We start from the raw sequence: 23,664 nt of genomic DNA, 5'->3' as shown, positions 1-23,664 counted from the left end.
ATGTAAGGTGCCATTACATCAGAAGCCAGTGTGAATGTCAGCTGTGCTGGAAACAAGAAACATGGCCAAGGAGTGAAGAATTATAAGGGTAAGAATATAGCTTTAGGTTTCTTAGGTGTATAATCAGCACTAGAAGGAATTAAATAATGGACTACAGACAGAAACTGAGTAATTGAAAGGCAGAGTTGATAAGATGTTATCATGTCACTGTTACCTAGAAGTGGCTTCAGTACCACCTTATGCCTGAAAAGGGCATGGAACCTAAAAGTCCTGGACAATCTCTGTAGATAAAAATACCTCATTATTTTCTGTACACTCAAAACACTTGAGAATAATTCCTTCTCAAGAATCATGTACTTGTGCTCAAAGGACAACTGATAGCCTGTTTTCTTGAAACTAAGTTTAGAATGTGTATTTTTCTTATAAGCCTGGTTTTTGGAATCATGTCTGGAAAAGAGGGTCATTTGATAAGTGATCCAATCAGCATCCTTGCTGGATAAGTTTACTGTGCTTTTGAAGGTCAGAGGAAGAGATGAGTCTTCTGCCTGCCTAAGAATTTAAAAATCCAAGTTAATATAATGCTGCAGTTAAAGTTTGATGCCTTGGAGATGTCAAAAGGGCAAACATCAGGCTGATGTTTGACTTAAAAATCCAAAGGACCAGTGGCAGGGAATCAAGAAAAGTAACTCCATCATAAAGATAACCTGGTGCAGTGCCTGTTTTTGGGTGAACAATAATTTTGCAATTGGTGTCTTTAAAAAAGGCCAGGTGATCCTCTCATGTTTTCTACAAAAATGAAAGTGTTGGGAATCAGTTGTGTGCTAATAACAAATCTAACTGTACCAACATCTAAGTATAAGAGACAGTGGTGATTTAAAAGCATCGCCTTTGGCATCATACAGATTTAGGTTCGAATCCCACTCACCACTTGTTCTAGGGTTAGACTGGGTAACTCAATTTCTCTGAGCCTCCCCTCAGGAATCGTTATACCTATCTCAACAGTGTTTGAGAATTAAATGAGACGATCTATATAAAACACCTACTTGAAACAACAACAAACCAAAACACCTACTTGCCCAGATAAGTCAGCACTCAATAAAGCCATTACAACCAGACGCCCTGCTACTAGACTCTTTCAGACAGCGGTAGGCCTAGGGCAGGCCTGAATCCCAGCATTTCCTTGCACTATCTAATGACTATGATCAAAATCCTAAAATCCAAAGGGGCCACAGTTTAACTATTTCATTCATGCACAGTTAAGATTTGGACGTCTTCCTTCTAATAGGATCCACCCTTTGCTGCAGTTTGTCCAGTTTTCATAAACAAACTAGATGATCCCCTAAAGTGGCCTCCCAGACAATCTACAGAAATCCTCAGACCCAGATTTGCATTAGAAACGGGAAGAGCGGGATCCCTGGGTGGCGCAGCGGTTTGGCGCCTGCCTTTGGCCCAGGGCGCGATCCTGGAGACCCCGGATCGAATCCCACATCGGGCTCCCGGTGCATGGAGCCTGCTTCTTCCTCCGCCTGTGTCTCTGCCTCTCTCTCTCTCTCTCTGTGACTATCATAAATAAATAAAAATTAAAAAAACAAACAAACAAACAAAAATGGATAAAATTAAAAAAAAAAAAAAAAGAAACGGGAAGAGCGGGATCCCTGGGTGGCGCAGCGGTTTGGCGCCTGCCTTTGGCCCAGGGCGCGATCCTGGGGACCCGGGATCGAGTCCCACATCAGGCTCCCGGTGCATGGAGCCTGCTTCTCCCTCCGCCTGTGTCTCTGCCTCTCTCTCTCTGTGACTATCGTAAATAAAAAAAAAAAAGAAAGAAACGGGAAGAGCGTGCATGCAGCTCTGCGGAGAAGGTCCAGAAGAAGAGAAATGATCACCCCATTCTCTTAAATTCTGCCCTCTAGCTTCTCTCCAGATTGGGGTGGAAACGCTGATGGTGCAAGGGCAGGGTCCCGAGTTTAGAGCCCAGGAGCGTGTCTGGAGAACACAGGGAGACTGATACACCTTCTTACAAGCCCCTTTCCTTAGACACTTCCCGGCCAAGGAGAGCCCTAGCCTGCCAAGACTTTCAGAGAAGGCCAGCGATCTCAAAATACCGAAAAAGAGCTTAAAAGTCAGTCCCCAGCCTCCACTACCACTCAGACACGTCCCGTGCGTGCGTAGGTGTACGTGCGCGCGCGCGCGCGGGTGCGTCCGCACAGACTGATGGGATGCCGCCTCTCCCCTCTGGGTCTTCCAGTTTCCCGGCGTGCTTAGGGCCCGCCAAATGGGAGGGGGAGACGCAAGATGGCGGCAGCCGCGAACTCCGGCTCAAGCCTCCCGCTGTTCGACTGTCCGACCTGGTGAGTGGCGGGGCGGCCAGGGCTGGAGTGGCCTGGCCTGGCCGGGCTTGGCCCGGACTGGCGGGGCTACTCATTTCTCGCAGCAACCCGAACGGTTCAGAGACCCTGGAACTGATTGAGGGAGAACTGTCCGTCGGGCCGGGCGGCGTGTGGAGGAACCGGGAGCCTGGAGCCCGGGCCCAGAAACTGAGGAAGCCCGGACTTGGGGGCTCTGAGGTGCTCGCTTAGGCAGTCCCTTGGGTGATCAGCCGGCTGCCGGGGCGCTTCGGGGCCTTGGCCGCGAACTTACCCCAACTCCTGACTGAGTGCCTGGTGCTCTTGTGGAGCGCCGTACCTGCCCCGCTGCTCTCCGTCCCGAGCGCGCCCGAGCCAGCTTCCCGGCCCCAGCCCAGGCTCAGTGCTCCGCATCCCTCTGTGGTCGCTGCATCTCCCATGCGGTACTTGTTTCCCGCAGACTGGAAGCGCCCTGAGGGCAGGGACGGCTCTGACCCACCTCGCAGCCGGACACAAGCGGGCATCAGTAATTGTTGGGATGAACCCCTTTCAAGCCCTTTCAAGCTCTCGGAAATAATGGGATGATTTAATTTAGTCTTTGAGCGGAGTATGAGGTGAATAAATATGAATTGCCCTACAAGGAGACCGTCCGAGTTAGAGCTATTTCTGCTGTAGCTCATCACAGTTTATGCATTATGCGTTTCGCTTTCCCATTATATTTGAGATCCTCAAGGGCAAGGGCTGTCCGATGCATCTTTGTGTTCCCAGCTCCCAGGCCTAAGCCAGGCACATAGTAGGAGTTCAGAAAAGCATGTTTTGGATGTAACATTTAACATTCCTTTCCCTTTTCAGGACAAAATGGGCTTTTGTCGAATGCACTGTCCTTTCAGCAGCTGCCATAGAGGAGTTGGGGCAGGATTGTGAGATTATTATGTTGCATCTTCAGTTAGATTGATGAGGATGCGTATTGTGTGTGTGTGTGTGTGTGTGTGCGCGCGCGCGCGCGCGCGAGCGCGCGCACAGAGCGGTGGGGGGCAAATGAAGGGACTCTGGCAAGATTGTTCTTTCTTCGAACTTAAAAGGAGCAAAGGTCAGAAGCAAGTGAGAGTGTGGCTGTTTTCTGGGTCCCTCTGCGTTTTTTGGTTTTTGGTTTTTGGTTTTTTTTCCATCCAGTTGCTTCAGTCTACAAATTGTATGTCCGTTTTGGTCCCTTGCTGCATTGATTTCAGAAGTTAGACCAGATCCGTAAACTTATATTTGGGAGGGACTATTTGAGAATCACCTACCATTTCTTTAGAGTCTGGTATGTACCAGGCACTGTTTGGTGCTTTGACATATCATACAATACCTTGAATGGTATTATAGAAATATGGAAAACAGTTCCCCTTAAACATGCCTTTGTAGAAAGACCTGTTCAAGGGTAACAAATATCTGTATTTATTGGTACCTGGTATTATGGGCATGCTTTTGGATTGCCCTAGCCCCCTAAATATGCACCTCTGATTTGCATATTCAGGATAGAACCTTATGTTTATTCTGTGATGAGACTAATCTTGATCAGCCCCAAACATCAACTGATTTATTCTACCTTTATATGGTATTAGTGGTCCTGGTAAATCAGATTCAAACTCTAAGTAACCAGACTACCCCGGCAATAGTACTTGGACTCTCTGTGCTGCTTTTTCTCTGAGGTAGATACTCAGTGTTAAAATATAGGTTTCTTTGGTGCTGCTCTAAATACAGATCCAGTAAAGTCTGTTTTAGAGCAATTGAATCACTGGGGAAGTGTCAAATGTAGAAAGGAGCTGTAATAACAGTGAAGTAGATGACATTTCTGCTTGAACATGAACTAATTATAGGCTGGTAGGAGAGCTGCATTGTTGAATGGGACAGTGATTGTAAATGGCATTTACAAACTTATGCTGAAAATACTTTTCTCACTCTTATTTTTCAGGGCAGGTAAACCCCCACCTGGTTTACATCTGGATGTAGTCAAAGGAGACAAGCTAATTGAGGTATGGAAATACATGTCTTCCTTTTTTTTCTCATCACACTAAACATTTTTGCCAATGACTCACTTTTCCACCCCCTCTCCTGTGCTTTGTTTTCCAGCAATGCTACTTTCGTTCATCCTGATTTTTTTTTTCCTATTAAAAGCACATGGTGACATAACACATTCAAACCTGGTATCTCCCACAGACACTGAGTTTTTTTGTGACTTCTCTCACCTTCCAGATGAAGGATTTTAATTGATCATAGGCTTATAGATCCCCATCACACTGGACTTTGTGAATTCTAACTCTGAGTATATGGAGTTATATAGAAATTCCAAGATATGCAGTAACTGAAGAAGAAAGAATGATGTAGATTGTGTTTCACTTTTAAGTTGCATTTATGCAATTCAGGCCCAAGCCCTTCAAAGAAGTATAGTAAGCTAAGATGCTTGCTCAAAAAAGAGAATGGCATGGTGATGAAACTGATTCATTCATTCAAAACACTTATTGAATGAATGCTTACTGTGTGCCAGTCATTGTACTCAGCAGAGGGACTACAGCAGTTAACACATCAAACATGGTTTCTGTCTTAAGATTATCTGGTAGGAAACACAGTCACACAAAAATTACATGATTATGATTGAAATAAGTACTAAACAGGAAAAGTTTAGCAGAATTCCAGCTTTTATACAAGTTTTTAGAATGAACATCACATGGAACTTCATGTATTTTGATTAGCTATTAGGTTGTATACATTTTTTTTTAATCCTCATGGTACCATTTACTTACCAAGAAATGGAGATTAAGCCCAGTATGACCATGGAGTTGTGAGTCTCCATGTCTTAGAGCAGTTTTATGTTTACTTACTCAGAATTCAGGTTCAAGGCCCTGTTATTTAATGCAGTTGTTTTTCTTTGGCATGTATAGCAAAAATCAAGATATTCCATGGTTAAGCCATCTGTGAGATCTCCTGAAGGAGACCCAGATGTTTTGCAAAGTATTAAGGTAGGAGTTGTGAGGAATTCTGTTAACTCATTATGCCCTTTGCCAGTCTCTTTATTTTTTATTTATTTATTTTTTAATTTTTATTTATTTATGATAGTCACAGAGAGACAGAGAGAGAGGCAGAGACACAGGCAGAGGGAGAAACAGGCTCCATGCAGTGGGAGCCTGATGTGGGACTCGATCCAGGTCTCCAGGATCGCGCCCTGGGCCAAAGGCAAGCACCAAACCACTGTGCCACCCAGGGATCCCCTGCCAGTCTCTTTAAAGAGGCCTTTTGTCCTGGGTACTTCTATCTTAAAGGTTCTAAAACATCCAGGTTGTTCAAGGAAATAATTTATCTAAAATGTCTGTAAAATCTTTTTTACTATAAACTATTCTATAAAATATGGTTACTAAATAACATGAAGCTTTGAAGATGTATAGGGATTTATTTTGTTACTAGATTAAGTAAATCTTTAATTTGCAATAGAAAGAAGCAATGAGGCATAGCTTTAATGCTAATATCACATTCCTTTGTGAAATAATTTATATTTTCAGAGCACTCTAATTTGTCAGACACCTCTCTGATTACTGGTTTCCATTAACTGATCATGTTTTCTTTTAGTGCTCTTAGGTATGCTGAATTGCCATACAATTGTCAAGTTACAATCCTTAGACATCACTGTATTGCTTCTGAGAGGAATAGACATAAGAAGTGCTTATTTTTAGGGATTTAGGCAGCACTTGATACTAACCGAGCTATCTATATCCTAGCCTTGTGCCAAAGGCTAGTGATGTGTTGTGATAGCTGGGTTTAAGAAGTGCAATATTAAAACAAAAGCCATGAGTCTTTTAAGCCCAGTGTGTAAAGACACACTCTGAGTTATAACTCAGAGGCACAACTGGATAGTGGTATTAGCCATACCTAGTGAAGAAATTGTGGTGTTAGTGACTTTTAAAGGCCAGTGCATTATTTCATTCACTTGACATTGTTGAAGAATTAACACATTTCCTTCTTTTCTTTTTTTTTTTTTTTTTTAAGATTTTATTCATTTATTCGTAAGAGACACACACAGAGAGAGAGAGGCAGAAACATAGAAGAGGGAGAAGCAGGCTCCTTATTATAGGGAGCCCGATGTAAGACTCAATCCCCTGACCTGGGATCACGCCCTGAGCCAAAGGCAGGTGCTCAGCCGCTGAGCTACCCAGACGTCCTCATTTCCTTGATTCTAAAACATACTATTATCCTCATATATTTGAACATTTTGTTATTGAGGTGTCTTTAGTAATGAATGTATATATGTATTTAATTTAGAGGCCCTTTCTCCTCTTTTCCCTCTCTTAATACTTAAATCTCTGGTATGTCTTTGACTCCTTAGAATTATAGAAATTTGGTCAATATTATAGTAGAACCCAGGAGTGGGTGATCTTATACATTGTTTCCTTGAGACTAGCCTATGAGCGATGTAGTTAGCAAATCTAAGTTTTTGCAGACATAATCTGCGTGCGTATAAATATGAATGAGAAATGCCATGAGATTCAGCCTGTGTAGACACTAGCTGGAGAGAACAAAATGTTGAAATTTCAGGGCTCTCTCAGTTCTAAATCAATGTCTTATTTTTAACCCAAATCTTAATTTGGAGATGACATGGGGATGGTTGATTGAGCTGTCAGGCTGTTGTTAAATCTTGGTGCTCCATAGTGGTACGGACCTGGGACAGGCTCTGCTAGCAGCAGATGGGCACTGTGGGACAGTTTCCCAAAGGTGACCCACATACCTAGACTACTTGAACCAATTGAGCCTTAAGGCTAAACTTGAAAGAGACTAGATAAGTGATAGTTAACAGAAAAATTAAGAATGTGACCCATAGTTCTTATTCATTTCTTAAAATGTTCCTTGCCTTATGGTGCATTTTTTTTAATGTAGGTAGAGTGAAGAAAATCTATAATGTAGTGCTTAAAAGAGCTTGGACTCAAGTAAGACAGACCTGAATTTCTAATCCAGCTTACAAATACAATAGTGTCCCCCCTTATCCAGTTTTGCTTCCCATGGTTTCAAGTACTGACACAGATGATGATCCTCCTGACATGTTGTCAGAAGGTCAGTAATGGCCTCATGCTGTGTCACAGTGCCTGTTTCATTCACCTCACCTCATCTCATCACATAGGCATTTCATCATCTCACATCATTACAAGAAGGGTGAGTACAGTACTATAAAATATTTTGAGAGAGATACCACATTCACCTTAACTTTTACTACAGTATATTATTATAATTGTTCTATTTTATTATTGTTAATTTCTTACTATGTCTGATTGATAAATTAAACTTTATCCTAGATATGTATGTATAGGAAAAGACCCAATATATATAGGGTTTGAGATTATATGAGGTTTCAGGCATCCACTGGGGATCTTGCAATGTATCCCCCATGGATAAGGGGGCAACTACTGTGTTTAGCTGTGTGAACTTGAATATGTTACTTACTTTCTTTGTCAAATTGAATTTGCCTCAATTTCGTCATCATAAAAATAAGAATAAAAGTATGGACCCACCCCACAGAGTAGTTGTGGAGATGAAGTGACAGCAGGAAACTTAGCATAGTGTATGGCACTTAAGTGCTCAGCAGTTGTTACAGTATCAGTTTGAGGTATATTTCTGGATTCATAAGGGGAACACTAAAACATAGAGGAGAATAGTGGCCCACTGTGAGTTCAGTGACACAGCTAGGAATGAAATCTAAGCCTCTTGAGTCCTAGCCTGGTACCATACTAACTTGACTATTTCTTTCTTTTTTTTTTTTTCTAAATTTTTTTAAAGATTTTATTTACTTACTCATGAGAGACATCGAGAGAGAGAGAGAGAGAGAGAGAGAGAGAGAGAGAGAGAGGCAGAGACACAGGCAGAGGGAGAAGCAGGTCCCATGCAGGGAGCCTGATGTGGGACTTGATCCCGGGTCTCCAGGATCACCCCCTGGGCCGAAGGCGGCGCTAAACCGCTGAGCCACCCAGGCTGCCCTAACTTGACTATTTCTTTACTCAGCTTTGTGCTATCTTCTCTTGGGGATTTTAGGAGGAGTGTAGTGTGAAATATGAACTAGAGCTTAAGGAGACATATTGTGTAAAGGAAAAGCATAACATATTCTTGAGTGGTCAAGTTGTAGATTTCTACAACTAGGAGAAGTGTTAGCAATAATTCATCTAGAATCCTTCATCTATAACAGCCCAATCTACAACCAATCAGCAAAGGCTTTACTGATCCAGGATTAAAAGAAAAATAAGAGTGGGGCACCTGGCTGGCTTGGTGGTGGAGCATGCAACTCTGGATCTTGGGGTTGTGAGTTCAAGCCCCATGTTGGGTCTAGAGATTACTTAAATGAATTTTTTTTTTTTAATTAAAAGAAAAATAAGGACAATATTGTGAGTGTTCCATAAAGCTAAAATGAGCTCAAAGAATGTCCTTTATCTTTACTCTTCCTACTTATCTGGTGTTGAAATGACCTTTCTTTTATAAAATGATTATGATAATACTAATTGGTGACAGTTTTTTTAATGTCCTTATTTGGCAAAATAAAAAGTTAACAATGTTACATCAGCTTCTTCTCCCCATATAATTTTTTTACTAAAAGTCTGCTGGTCTGTGAAATCCTCCTTTCTGCTATGATATTGGGAAATTCTATAGTTTTGGGTTCTTTTTAGTGGCATAGCAGTGTCTAGAAACATTTTAGAGCTCTTCTCTTAGAATTGTTTTAGACCCATTGCACATTGTTTAGAATAATGGCATTGCATGCAGGTCATTAACACTTGAGTTCAAATCCCAGCTCTGCTACTTAACCAGCAGAGCCATCTTGGATGAGTGACTTCATCTCTTTCAATCTGTTTTCTTGTCTTTAACAGTAGAGGTGATACTTGTTTCACAGAGATGTTTTGAAAATTAGAAGAGTTCATGCTTAAAATGCCTAGCAGTAAATAGTCTGTCAATACATGTTAACACTGATACGTTTCTCCCCCAAGCCTAGACAGTCTTTGCCCCATGAAGTAGTTCTATGTTTTGACACAGCAGATACTCATGTAGAGTTAACTTAGAATAATATTTTTTTGTAGCCAATGGAGATAGATTTAGGTGCTCATACAATGATATCTAATGTAATTGCACTTTCTTTTTTTTTTTTTTTTATTTATGATAGTCACAGAGAGAGAGAGAGGGGCAGAGACACAGGCAGAGGGAGAAGCAGGCTCCATGCACCGGAAGCCCGATGTGGGATTCGATCCCGGGTCTCCAGGATCGCGCCCTGGGCCAAAGGCAGGCGCCGAACCACTGCGCCACCCAGGGATCCCCTGTAATTGCACTTTCTAAAGAGGATTCCGAAAATACTTTGGGGCTATGGCAGCAAGATTAAAATATGCATAAGTATTTATACCCTTTTCCTTTCCTAACCAATTGTTAATACTCATTTGAATGTAAATTTTCTAAACAGTTTTATTAATTTGTAGACACGCTTTTTTTTTTTTTTTTTTAAGCTTTTATTTATTCATGAGAAACACAGAGAGAGAGAGGCAGAGACACAGGCAGAGGGAGAAGCAGGCTCCATGCAGGAAGCCTGACGTGGGACTTGATCCCGGGTCTCCAGGATCATGCCCTGGGCTGAAGGCAGCGCTAAACCGCTGAGCCACCCCGGCTGCCCTATGGACATGCTTTGTACTTGTTTCCTGGTTGACCTAAAATTAAGATCCAGTGAAATCTTAAATTCCCAATGGATAGAAGATAGCCACTCCCACAGGCCACATTCATCTAATAGAATTAAGAAAAGTTCTTTTCATACCAACACAAGACATTAAACCACTGCATTTGGGGAGATTAATTGCCATCCATCCCCCAAAAATGCTAGTAAATTGTTCTGAGCTCTTTATCTTGAAGAATAGTGGGAAATAGTTTTGTTTTTACCTTGGTAAGAAATTTTATTCAAGACTCTCTGCTTACTAGATGAGAAGAATTTTTGTTAAATCCTGTTGAAACAAGATTTAAGTAATATTTAATTTAATATTTATTTAGAAACTGATTATTGATGAGAAGAAGTATTACTTATTTGGGAGAAACCCTGATTTGTGTGACTTTACCATTGACCACCAGTCTTGCTCTCGGGTCCACGCTGCCTTGGTCTACCACAAGCATCTGAAGAGAGTTTTCCTAATAGATCTCAACAGTAGTAAGTAACTCACATCCTATCCTTTTTCACACATTCCCTTTGGGGTAATGTGAAAATGCTCTTTGGGTTCTTCAGTTTTGAAATCATGTTTTATTGTTTATCAGGGAAGAAGTTTATGTTTGGTTTTTAAATCAGCTCTTCTCTCTTTCTGGGGTATCTCCTATTTTCCTGAAATAATTGATGACTGGAGAGAGAAGAGGATTTTGGGGAGTCATGTCCTGGAAAAGGCAATAGGTATATTCAGAGAACCCAAAAAAAGATACCCAGGAACCAGGAGCTAGGGGAATTCAGGTGTTTATAGGACTGCAGTAAAACTGGCCAGTTAAAGCAGAAGCTAAGGAGGGCTCCATTAATGTATTAGAATTAGTGGTGCAGAACATTAAAAAATACTTGCTTTCAGCAAAATTTAATTTTTTTATGATGGGTTCTTTATTCCAGCTACATTTTGCTTTGACTTGCTAATAATACCAATTTTTATTCCATAAGCATATTCCAAGTTAAGATTTTCAACTTTGCCAAAGATAATCCCAGAAAAGCAATTGAGACTTAACTGCAGGGGCTCTAAAGTTTGTTCATTCTGCCCATGTATCAATAGAGTGTAAAATGTAAAGGCTCGGGAGGTGGGGGGTAGGGGGTGGGGTAACTGGTGACAGACATTAAGGAAAGCACGTGATGTGATGAGCACTGATTGTTACACACAACTGATGAATTATTGAACTCTGCATCTGAAACTAATGATGTACTATATGTTGGCTAATTGAATTTAAATTGAAAAAACAAGTGTAAAGTCCCCTGCTCCTGGGCTGATCATGTGCTGCTATTTATCCCCTCCTCTAACACACACACACACACACACAATCTGCTTATATAATGGCGCCTTGTCTCACAAGTACTTACTTGCAAATTTATCTCATCTTTTCTCTCCATTTTATAACATGCAGAATTTAGACATGGAAAAATATTCACACTCTCCAGTAGGATTTTGGCTTTTCTTGGCATTCATATTGGGCCTATTTTAGCCAGCATCCTTTATTGTCCTGGAGAAAACCCAAATATAACTGCCACCAGACCAGAAGTTCTTATATTCCTTATACTTGGGGCTGGAGAGGTCAGAGCACAGCAATGTCTGTCTTCTGCCTTGTGAGGCATGGCTGTTGCTGGGTTGGAGCCATTTCTGCTGGACCCAGAATGAAGCCAAAGCTGTCTGGCAGCAGAGAGCAAGCAGTGGTCTTTGTTATATGGGGTAAGGACAGGTCTGAAGATGTGTAAGAAATCCACTGAAGAGATTTAAGACTCACTGAAGAATTCCCTTTTCATTGTGACCAATGACAAGAGATGCAAAGTGGACCCAGTGCTATTTTCATTTAAAAAAACAAAACTAATGTGCTGGGAGGAGCTACTCACCCTCCTACAACTCCGGTTGGTTTTTGTTTCTGTTTTCTCTCTTATATTTCTGATTTGATTATTCCCAGCACACGGCACTTTCTTGGGTCACATTCGGTTGGAACCTCACAAGCCTCAGCAAATTCCCATCGATTCCACAGTCTCGTTTGGCGCATCCACAAGGGCCTACACTCTACGTGAGAAGCCTCAGACACTGCCGTCAGCTGTGAAGGGAGATGAGAAGATGGGTGGAGAGGATGATGAGCTCAAGGGCCTCCTGGGGCTTCCAGAGGAGGAGACCGAGCTTGATGTAATTCCACGTCCGTCTATGGCGTTATTTTGTCTTTTGGGGCTCTGGTTTTTGCAGTATGTAGCTGTTCTGCGTAGCTTGAAATACCAGTGACTTAGGATCAGGAGGTTTTCTTGAGCCCAGTAGTGAGCTTTGCCATTTTGCCAGGACATTGTGGCCTGATGTGACACACCTGGAACAGCTGTGCTGTGTGCACTTGGCTGTATCCAGCCAGACCTCACAAGGAGTTCCTAACAGTAGACCTTCATGGTCTTTTCTGCATCCTCACTGGATATTAGAAGCCAAGGCTGGGAGTTAAATTTCTAGAGCTGCACTGTCCGATGCAGTAGCTACTAACCACACTTCTGGTACTCAGTAGTTACATGTGGCAGGTGACTACCATATTGAATGGCAAGGGTATAGAACATTTCCATCACCCAGAAAGCTTGGTTGGATAGCACAGGCTTAGAGAAACTGAAGCTTTCATTCAGTTACATTGTTTTTGTTTTTGTTTTTTTGATATGGTTCAAATAACCTAAGAATCTTCTGAATAGAACTAGGCTGCTTTTGGTCTTAGAGGCCTAGCTGCCCTCAAAGGCCATGAATTTTATAAGATGTAATTTTAAAGTGCTAAAGTTTTCCTTTTCTAGAGGCCAGCCCCAGTGGTTTGTGATGCGACTGTTGTCCTTTACATGTCTGTCGCTACAGTGGTGTGATTGGTCTATTCAGGTGGACCAAATGCCAGCATGTCCTTAACTTTCCTCATGCATTTACCTGTTGTTCATTAAGGCAGTTTCCCAGCTCTTGGGAAGAAAAGTACAGCAGAATTGTTATAATTTAGAAGTTACTTTGTTCAAAAGAAGTAGCCTCATAGCAGGGCACCTTGCTGACAGTCACTCTTACCCATTTCTCCTCCAGGTTGCTTCTGTGCTTCCCTGTCTTTTAGGTTCAGTTTGTTAGGTCCTCCCTGGGTCTCGATTCTCAAGACATTTGGAATGTCTCTGACTGCAGTGCAGATTGGAATAAGTCCAGAGGTTTGGGAAGAGGCAGGCAGCAGTGCTGAGGCCAAGTTAATCATTGAAATAGATAGGTGGTTATGAATAGAAATGGGGCCATATACAGGGACAGGGAGTGACAAACTATTAGTGCCAAATATTAAATGCACTGGCCCTGACTTCTGAGCTTTAGTGGGGAGGGCTGCCGGGAAAGAACCTGTCAGTTGCCCTCTCTCATCTCTGTTTCATTACTTGAAGGCAGTTCAGGGAGTTCATTCTGGTCACATTCTTTAATTCGCAGCATGAATACATGATAGTCTTTCTTTCCCCCCAAGACACAGAACCTCAACTCAAAGATATTTGCACAGACAACCTGTTCTCAATCCAAGGTTCTTTTTCGTCTCTTTGTGACCATCACTGCCCCTACTAGTCAGTGAGGATGTTCCATAGTCTGTCAAAAGAGGCTTGTTAATAGTATCCTTCAGATTTCCTGTGTACTGACTCCTGTCTGTCTTGTGTGAACCCTGGCCCAGAACCTAACAGAGTTCAACACTGCCCACAACAAGCGGATTTCCACCCTGACCATTGAGGAGGGGAATCTCGACATTCAGAGACCAAAGAGGAAGAGGAAGAACTCGCGGGTGACTTTCAGTGAGGATGATGAGATCATCAACCCAGGTGAGGTGTCTTCCTAGTTACTTCCAATGAAAAGGTTGTGATCTCAGAGAGTAGTGTGCACAATGTGTAGGTTAGTTGTAATGTTTCTCAACAAGGTGTAGGATAACTAGTGCTATATAAAGGAGAGAGGATTCTTACAGGTTGTTGATGGAGTACCCTCAAACACTCAAGCATTATCCAGTTGCCTTTTGAAAGGAATAGCCAAAGGAAGGACCCATGTAATTCAGCAGACAATGCGAGGCTGTAATTCCCACCTGCTGATCCTGCAAGTCTGTGTCGTAGTGGAGGTTGAAGTAGAGTTATTTGTTGTCTTTTACTGTCTGTGGAGTTCTGAGTATGATTGGTAACTCTAAGATTGGAAAACCTGTCACCATCAACCGCACTGAAGACTTGCCTCTCTGTAAGGATTTAATGCATAGTTTGTATGGAAATGTCAGCAAGCTGAGAGAGCATCTGCTTATGGAAAGGTCATCAAGTTCACCAGTTTGTTCCATCATTCAACATCCATTTATTGGGCTCACATAGTATGTCAAGTTCTCTGGTAGGTAGATGACATCGAGCCAGGAGGTATCGTTTTTTTTGTTTTGTTTTGTTTTGTTTTTTAAGGAGGTATCGTTTGTATGATGAGGATAGAATTGAGATTCCGAAAACCTTGTTTGAAGTCAGTCTCATTGGATGGAAACAAGGATCCCAAACTAACAAGTTGTTTTACTTCCCAAATGAAATACAATGAGAATAACTTTCAGGTCTTGCACTTAGGTTCAAAATATCAATTATTTAAATGCAGAAGATCCATTCCAGTGATAGCTCCTGGGGAAAAAATGATCTAGGGAGTTTATTTAATTGACTGAGTCATCAGGGGGATGTGGAAACTAATCAAGTGCAGTTTAAAACTTTAAACTAGTTGCATTAATAGAAGAGTAAAGTTGCATTAATAGACACTAACCCCACTCACTTATGTTCTGGGCAGACTTCACCCAAACTGGTTACCAAATGCAAGTGCGGCTCAACTACCAAATGTGTTATGTAGTCCTGAGGGAGGAGGAGACTCACAGCTATGGAAAACCATCCCCCAAATGCTGAGAATGTAGGGGAGCCATGCTTGAGGAGGCACAGCCACTGTAGTTTGGATATTTGCAGGACTGACCTTAGAGGAAAAGGAATAGACAAAGCCAGAGCCAGTGAGTAGAAGTATTTAGTTCAGCATAAAAAGCAACAAGGGCAGCCCCAGTGGCGCAGCGGTTTGGCGCCGCCTGCAGCCCGGGGTGTGATCCTGGAGACCCAGGATCGAGTCCCATGTCGGGCTTCCTGCACGGAGCCTGCCTCTCCCTCTGCCTGTCTCTGCCTCTCTCTCGCTCTCTCTGAATAAATAAATAAATAAATCTTTAAAAAAAAAAAAAAAGGCAACAACAAATCCTTCTTATATTTAGAAGAATTTAAAAGAGTCCTATGAAAGATCAAGGCATTCATTCGTTTGGTGTGTGGATAGAGAGGATTACTCTCCAGGCAGTGAATGCCCAACGGAAGTGTTTAGGCAGGGGCTGAGTGACCTATTGGGGAAATTTATTCCTGGGCCCCAGAACCTATTGAATAAGAATTCCCAGGGGTTGGACCTAAAAATTTATAGTTTTAAACAAGCTCTTATTTGTACTGATGAATAGTCAGCAATTTGGGAATCACTGGACCGGTCAATCTTAAATATGTTTCAGAACTCAGAGTCTGATTTGCTCTGTTTTTCTCTTTGAGAATTATTGCCCTGAGGGATCCTGGGTGGTTCAGTCAGTTAAGCATCCTACTCTTGGTTTGGGCTCAGGTTGTGTTCTCAGGATCGTGGGATCAAGCCCCTTGTTGGGCTCTGTACTGAGTGTGGAGTCTGCTGGCATTTCTCTCCTTCTGTCCCTGCCATCACTGTGGTTACACTGTCTCCTCCCTTCAAATAAAAATATATAAATATAAATAAGTAAGTAAATAAATAATCATCTATCTTTTTTAAAAATTAAAAAAAAGAGGGATCCCTGGGTGGCGCAGCGGTTTGGCGCCTGCCTTTGGCCCAGGGCGTGATCCTGGAGACCTGGGATCGAATCCCACGTCGGCTCCCGGTGCATGGAGCCTGCTTCTCCCTCTGCCTGTGTCTCTGCCTCTCTCTCTCTCTCTCTGTGTGACTATCAAAAATAAATAAAAATTTTAAAAAAATTCTTTAAAAAAAAATTTAAAAAAAGAAAAAAATTATTGCCCTGGAGCAGAATGTGTATTCAGACAGAACCTAACATAGCCGTTAAGAGGACCTGAGTGTGAAATGGACCTTTCCACTTAATAGCTCTGTGACCTTGACCAAGTAACTGAACAGATATTGGCCTCACAGGATTGGTGAGGCTAAACGATTAATATATGTACAAATGTACAGATACTTTAGATCAGTGCTCGGCAATCTGTAAGCCCTTGGCAAATGTTAGCCATTATCCTCATTGTCCTCAATTACCACTTTTGTGTTTTATCCACACAACCTTTTCCTATACCAGAAGTAGACTTAGCAGGGAATTTGTCAGTAGATCTTTGGGGGGCAGACATCTCATGAAATGGGTGTATCCTCTTTCTTGGAGTGGAATGACTAAACATGAGGAGAAGGTGAGAAGCCTGAGCACCATTCAGCCAGCACAGCACAGGACAAGGAGCCCTCAGAGAGTTAGCCCCACCTCTCCAGAGGCCTGCTGAACATGTGGAGTGCATACTCCATTAGCCACTCCTCTTGGGCTCCGGTTGCTATTGTGCTTCATTTAGCTTTCCTTGCTGAAGGGATGATTGGAACAGGGCTCCTATGGGGATGAGAAAAAAGGTAAGGATGCCTTTTATAGAAGCCTCATCTCTTTCCTAATGAGCCTGGATCTTTTCTTCTTTCTTCATATAAAAGTCATTCATTTGTTCATTCATTGAACAAAGATTTGTTGTGAATGTAATGCCAGGGTATATTCTTTGGAGGCATCCTAATATGTGAAAAACCAGACTTATTAAATAAGCCAGGGATTAATTATTCAAATAATGAATCTTTGTTTTCCAAAAGGATTCGTAGGAGTGTTTCTTTGAATAGCAGACCCCCTTTCTGCATTTAAAATAAGATCTACAGCCCCTATAAGGGAAACTGCTCCTTTCCATCACTATATTAAGACAAAGGGGGCTTGGAGTAGTTTTTAAATTAATGATAGTAATTTTACCTGCCCGTTTCCACGATTTCAGCCTTCATTGAGAAAGGTCCTGGTCATCCTAGGTGATCCAGGCCAGTTGTCCCCTCTGTACTCCAGGAACACTTTTGCCCCCTCCATTGTACTGTAGTTTTTCAACTGTAAACTCCTTAAAGGCAGGACAGTATCTTGCTCTTTATATCTGTGCTTGATGTGCAATAAATGAGGCATGAGAGTTACAAGCATGTCCCTTACTTGGTCTTAGCACTTTCTTCCTGCAGTGAATGAGGCTAGAAACAATAACATGTGTGTAACTTGTGAAAAGGAGCTGCTCCCCATTCTGCCCAGACAGGGGGCTTCAGATCCCCTGTCTTGATTGTATACAGTTGTTCAGGTCGGAAGGCCAGTTAGCTTGGAAGCCCTGGGTCTGAATCTCAATTTCTATCATTTGGTAATGAGCAGTGGCATCGTCAAGGTGCGTGGTATGTGACTGCTGCTCATGTGTCACATGTCATTGTTTTATCACTAACATGGGATTGATGAAATCTGCTCTTTGGTTTCTTCCTTCAGAGAGGGACATATATGGAATAGGAAAGAACTTGGGAAGGCAGTACACTGCAGTGGTCCAGAGCCCAGGCCTGTTTCTGACTGCTTTGACTCAAATCCTGGTCTGTCCAGTAATCATACTGGGGAGTCTGCTGGGGAGTCATGCTGAACCTTGCATGGTGACTGGACCAGGCACTTCACTCCTCCCTGCCTGAGCATGTCTGTTAGATGTTAGATGTTGACTCTAGTAGTCCTCATCTTGTGGAGTTGTGAGGATTTAATGCAGTGCCAGCACTCAGTAAGCACTTGAAGTGTTAGTTGTATTTTACTGTTTTAATGAATTGTGATTACTTTGTTTGCAGTGGGCCCTATTGCCTTAATCTTCCCAGCAGAATATCAAACTAACCCACCTCTTGTATCTTCTTCAGAGGATGTGGATCCCTCAGTCGGTCGTTTCCGGAACATGGTGCAGACTGCTGTGGTCCCCGTCAAGGTAGGAAGCACATTGTAACAGGATTTGAAATGCCATACAGTCTAGTTTAAAAACCCACTCTATTACGTGTAGGTAAATGTTAGTTTTAAAGCACGTTCTCTGTAGGGCACCTGGGTGGCTCAGTTGGTTAAGCATTTATCTTCAGCTCAGGTCATGATCCCAGGGTCCTGAGATTGAGCCCTGTATCGGACTCTCTGCTTAGTGGGGAGTCTGCTTCTCCCTCTGCCTGCTGCTTCCCCTGCTTGTATGCACATGGGTGTGCGCGCTCTCTCTCTCTTTCTTTCTTTCTTTCTTTTCTTTCTTTTCTTTTCTTTCTTTTCTTTCTCTCTCTCTCTCTCTCTCTCTCTCTCTGTCAAATAAAATCTTAAGAAACAACAACACACATTCTTTGCTCTTCTCCTGTTTTTCATCATGTGGAAATACTTTCATTCCACCTGAATCTAGGGGATCTGGAATGCCATAGAAAGACTGCAGGTGACCGGCCAGCTTTATGCTGCATGTAAATTATGGTGTGCTGGGAGTCTCAGCTTACCTCCCAGCAGGGTGTAGAGAGGCCCACTTTTTTTTAGCCTTCCCTTCTGACTCCAAGTAAGCTATTAGGCGAGGAAGAGGCATTGTTGCATTTCTGCACAGCACCTCCAGCTTTGGTCGTGCCTTTGTGTTGTGATTGGGAATGACACAGATAGGAAAGGCAGCCCAGATCTGGATTAGGCTGAAAGATCAGGTGTGTTGAAGAACCAAGAGGTGGAAGTTACAGAGATGGTCTGATTGCTCAACATGTGGAGGAATTATGTGACAATGTAGACTGTCCAAAGGGAGCAGATGGCCCATTGAAGTAGTGAGATCCTTGGGAATTAGAGATATTCAGGAAGTGATTGGAAGATGCTAGTCAGATGTGCTAGTCAGATGTACTATAGAAAGGTTTATTAAAACAAAAAACAAAAAAACCTCAGGGGTGCCTGGGTGTCTCAGTCAGTTAAGTGTCCAACTCTTGGTCTTGGCTCAGGTCTTGATCTCAGGGTTGTGAGTTCAAGCCCTGCATTGGGCTCCATGCTGGGGGTAGAGCCTAGTTTGTTTGTTTTTAAATTATTTATTTATTTATTTTTAAGAAGATTTTATTTATCCATTCATGAGAGACAGAGAGAAGCAGAGACACAGGCAGAGGGAGAAGTAGGTTCCATGCAGAGAGCCCTATGTGGGACTCGATCCCATGACTCCGGGATCATGCCCTGGGCCAAAGGCAGACGCTCAACCACTGAGCCACCCAAGCGTCCCTAGAGCCTACTTAAAAAAAAAAAAATATTTATGGACTGTATCAAACTAGATTGATTAACTATGTCAAATTTTTGGTTAGTCTTTTTTAATCCAAAAGGGGTAGAGAGTGGAGGGGGATCTTGCGTGAACATTCATAAGGCAGTGTGAAAAAGTACAGATGGAATGTTTTCCCATCTTCATAGCATTCATGTGACATTTCTCCTAGAGCTCTTTTTCTCTTTTTGCTTCTTCCTTTGAAATGTTCTGTTGTCATTAAAGTATAAAACCAGGGCCTCCTGGGTGGCTCGTTCAGTTAAGTGTCTGACTCTTGATTTCAGCTCAGGTCATGATCTCAGGGTTGTGGGATTGAGCCCCTAGTCGGGAGCCTGCCTATGATTTCTTCTCTCCCTTGACCCCTCTCTCCACCAACCCAAAAAAGTATAAAACCAGCAACGGGGCAGGCACCTGGCTGGCTTGGTCAGTAGAGCATGGGACTCCTGATCTCAGGGTCGTGAGTTTGAGCCCTACTTTGGGTGTAGAGATTACTTTTTTAAAAAAGTATAAAACCAGCAGATATTTTTACTTGTTTGTCAATTTTATTATGATATAATTTATATACAATAAAATGCATACATTTTAAGTTTATAGTTTAAGTTTTGACAAATATATACATGTGGGTAACCACCACTATACTTCATATATAGATTTACATCACCCCAGAAAGTTCCCTTAGGTTCTCTTGCTGTCAGCCCCCGGCACCCAGTAAACTACTTCCCATCACTGCAGATTTGTTTTTGTTTCAGATTAATGTTTAAAAATCAGGCAGTCAACAAGATACTTTTTATTTAAGTACTTAACTATCACCTGTTATCACCTCTGCTTCCTAAAAGGGTGTTTTAATGTCAAAAGGAGAGGGAGGCTATGACCTTAAGATAAAGAGCAATCACTTAAACTGGACAAGTTTTATGAAAAGCTTATACGTTGTCTTCATTTTTCTCAGGATGGTGAGCCCTTTGTGGAGAGCAGTGTTTGGGGGCCACTATGTTAGACAACAACTGTCCCATCTCTTCAGACCCTGAGATTTCAGGATAGTGAAATAAGTTGTCCTGGGAAGAGCAAGCCAAGGGATTGGGGCCTTCTCCCAAGTTTCTAGGGCTGGCTTAAAGAAGGCTAACTAACACCCTCTTGTGCCTCACCTCTTGCCTCTTTTGTTCCTTCTGAACCACAGAAGAAGCGGGTGGAAGGCCCTGGCTCCCTGGGCCTGGAGGAATCGGGGAGCAGGCGCATGCAGAACTTTGCATTCAGTGGAGGACTCTACGGGGGCCTGCCCCCCACACACAGTGAAGCCGGCTCCCAGCCGCATGGTATCCACGGGACAGCACTGATCGGTGGCTTGCCCATGCCATACCCGAACCTCGCCCCTGACGTGGACTTGACTCCCGTCGTGCCGTCAGCAGTGAACATGAACCCTGCACCAAACCCTGCAGTCTATAACCCCGAAGCCGTCAACGAACCCAAGAAGAAAAAATATGCAAAAGAGGCTTGGCCGGGCAAGAAGCCCACACCTTCCTTACTGATTTGATATTTTTGGTCATGGAGAAGGGTGGGATTGGGTGGGAATTGGGTGGAAGGGTGAGGGGGGAGCTAATGAACTAGGGAGAAAAACTTTCCATGTGTGCGGTCTCGTCTTTCAGAATGTCTCCTGGGGCCCTAACCATGTACTATTAAAGCTGGGGGTGGGGTTGAAATATCCCATAAAGACCTGTCTTCAGAACACTTTGAGTATAGAGCAGTATTTCCTATTTCCTGCTAGGTAGGCTGCCCTGGCTCATTCCCAGTCCTTCCATTACCTCCTTTTCTTTTCTCCCTCGTTCTAGGGTCATTTTGATTTAAAGTCACGTACCGTGGGGGGAAACTCCAGGCCCTCAGGTGGGATCTAGAGCCGTGGCGGTGGCAGCAGTATCAACCAGCCTGTGGGTCCAGCAGCCTGATTTCTGTTTATTGTCCCTGTAAGTCCCAGAATAGTGAAGGGGTTGCCATGGATCCCAGGTCGGTCAGAAGAGGGTTTAGAATTCTTTAGTTAATCTAAGGTTTCGACTCTATGTTTGCCTAAGTCACTGGTTTTGAGGTCCAATAGTTAGGCTTTTTTCTCTTTTGTCCTTTCTGTTGGAATGAGAACATTTTGATTTTCCTTCATCTGTGACCAGCGCCCATAGACATGGGTGGGTAGTTTGAAACTTGAGTATTGTTGGCACTTCACCTGTTTCTCTTGTCATACCTGAGTGCTCTACTTGCCGAAGTTTCTTGTTTGATCCCAGAGTACTGTCCTCTAAGGTGTTGCTTTCCTTTTCAAGTGTGTTGTGAAGGCAATTTTTTAAGGATATGACCAGTTAGAGCAGCAATTCCAATTGAAAAGATTTTACTTTGCAAGTAACTGATGTCTTTAAGAGGACATTTTAAGTGTTGGTTCAGAGGCTCTCCCCTCCTCTACTGAGAGCTCTCCTAACCCAGAGCTCCAGGACTCGGCCCAGCTAACAAACGTAGGAGACGAAGGTAGCAAACAGTGATATGAGCTTTGTACAGAGATTTGTACATTTGTGTAATAGGCCTTTTCACGCTTTATGTGTAGCTTTTTACCTGTAACCTTTATTACATTGTAAATTAAACGTAACTTTTGTCATTTCGTGCAGTCTGTGATTTGTCGCCATCAAGGATTCCCGCTACCATCAGGGAATGTTTGTCAGAGGTACAGCTATCGGGCTTGGGAGGTGATGCTCTGGCCCCATTTTATTGCCACAAATAAAGATGCCCCCTGCTGAATGTGGAAATTCTAATTAGAGATTCCAGTCCCCAGACTGAAGCCTCACTGAGCAAAGTGGGTTAAGAGGTGCCTGGTGCCCTTCATCAGGAGGCAGAGCCGCAGAACTGACACCAGGAGCCTGGGCTTCAGGGCGCCCGTCCCTGGTGGGCATTGCATGAGTCGCCAGCTCTCTGCCTCTGGCTGCTCTGCCCACCAGCTCTCCAGCTCAGGAGGCTCAAGTTGTGTAGGTTTATAGGGGTTTCAGCCAGAGTTTGGATCACATGTGTGTGTCTTGCACAGCAGGACCTCATAGGCAGGGAGTGGCTTTGTGGTGAAGATGCCAACTAGCTTCCAGATCGCTTGGGCTGAGAGTGTGGCCTTGGGGCTGGAGCAGCCAGAGGAGAAACAGGGATCCATAAGGTCTCATCTGTGTAAGAAGTTGACTTGTTATCTTCTGTAAAGATGAGGGTCCCCATCTTACCAGGACACCTCCCTCGTACTGTAGTGAAGGCGATGTGTTAGTGCTCCCCACAGTCCTTCACCCAGCACTCGTCCACCCTGCCCGCCATTTACAGCAAGTCATTTAACTTCCACAGGCCTAAGGAGAAGCCTGTTTTTATCCCCACTTTACAGACGAGAAACAGATAAACTTCCCTGTGATCCCACTGCAGCAAAACTTTAGTCTGAATCCAGAGCCTGAGCGTGGGCTTCCACAACTTCCGGGAGGTGTGAGGGTGAGGGACGTGCTTGGCCTGTGGGTAGCACACCCACCATCGTGCTCGGTAGGCCAGAGCTCTTTCTGTGCCTAGGTTTGTTTTGGAGTTAAAGTTTTCTGACCTGAACAACTTACTACAAGTTACATGTGGGCTTAGATCTAGTTAAATAAAGTAAACCCTTCCTGGTGAGGGAGCCTATAGTGTGTTATTTGGTTTCAGAATCTGAGTCACAGAGGGAAACTTGCAGTGTTGTCTCAAAAACTCAGCAGAGAATATCCACACCTGCCAAGTTCCACCTTTCCCTGCAAGTGCCCATTTGACTTTAGGGGAAGCAGGACTTTGGTAGTTCCGTGACACGAAGGAGTTTGTATGTGTGTAGGGCTCACCTGGCACCATATGTCTGATTCATCCCAGTCGTGTTGTAGTGCCTCTCAAAGATGAGCACTGCAGACAGGGGCTCAGCTGCCTCTCGCCCTTTTTTTTTTTTTTAAGATTTTTTTTCTTTTTCTTTCTTTTTTTTTTATTTGTTTATGATAGTCACAGAGAGAGAGAGAGAGAGAGGCAGATGGAGAAGCAGGCTCCATGCAGCGGGAGCCCGACGTGGGATTCGATCCCTGGTCTCCAGGATCGCGCCCTGGGCCAAAGGCAGGTGCTAAACCGCTGCACCACCCAGGGATCCCTGCCTCTCGCCCTTAATGCATCTCTAGGTGGGACCTCTGGTGGATAAGCCCCTCCTGTTCACCACAGGCAGATGGTTATCACTCTAGTGAGCACGACACTGCTGTGGGACACAGTATCTCCCAAGCC

At 43.3% G+C, this 23,664-nt stretch overlaps 1 protein-coding gene and 1 non-coding gene across 2 annotated transcripts; both read left to right on the top strand.

Annotated features, from left to right (window-relative positions):
* Positions 1-2,203: 2,203 nt before the first annotated feature.
* Positions 2,204-22,021, top strand: PPP1R8 (protein phosphatase 1 regulatory subunit 8). Its single transcript, XM_026014466.2, has 7 exons — positions 2,204-2,348; positions 4,297-4,357; positions 10,374-10,527; positions 12,000-12,220; positions 13,728-13,872; positions 18,023-18,087; positions 20,570-22,021. Exons 1-7 carry the CDS (start codon positions 2,293-2,295, stop codon positions 20,921-20,923), a joined length of 1,056 nt encoding a protein of 351 aa, XP_025870251.1. The 5' UTR covers positions 2,204-2,292; the 3' UTR covers positions 20,924-22,021.
* LOC112931845 (small Cajal body-specific RNA 1) lies at positions 6,059-6,224 on the top strand. The gene has a single exon (XR_003237386.2).
* Positions 22,022-23,664: the final 1,643 nt, after the last annotated feature.

This window comes from Vulpes vulpes, chromosome 2 (genome assembly GCF_048418805.1).
Source record: "Vulpes vulpes isolate BD-2025 chromosome 2, VulVul3, whole genome shotgun sequence".
Classification (NCBI taxonomy): domain Eukaryota; kingdom Metazoa; phylum Chordata; class Mammalia; order Carnivora; family Canidae; genus Vulpes; species Vulpes vulpes.
The sequence above is the reverse complement of the archived record's forward strand: the minus strand, read 5'-3'. Positions and strand labels throughout refer to the sequence as shown.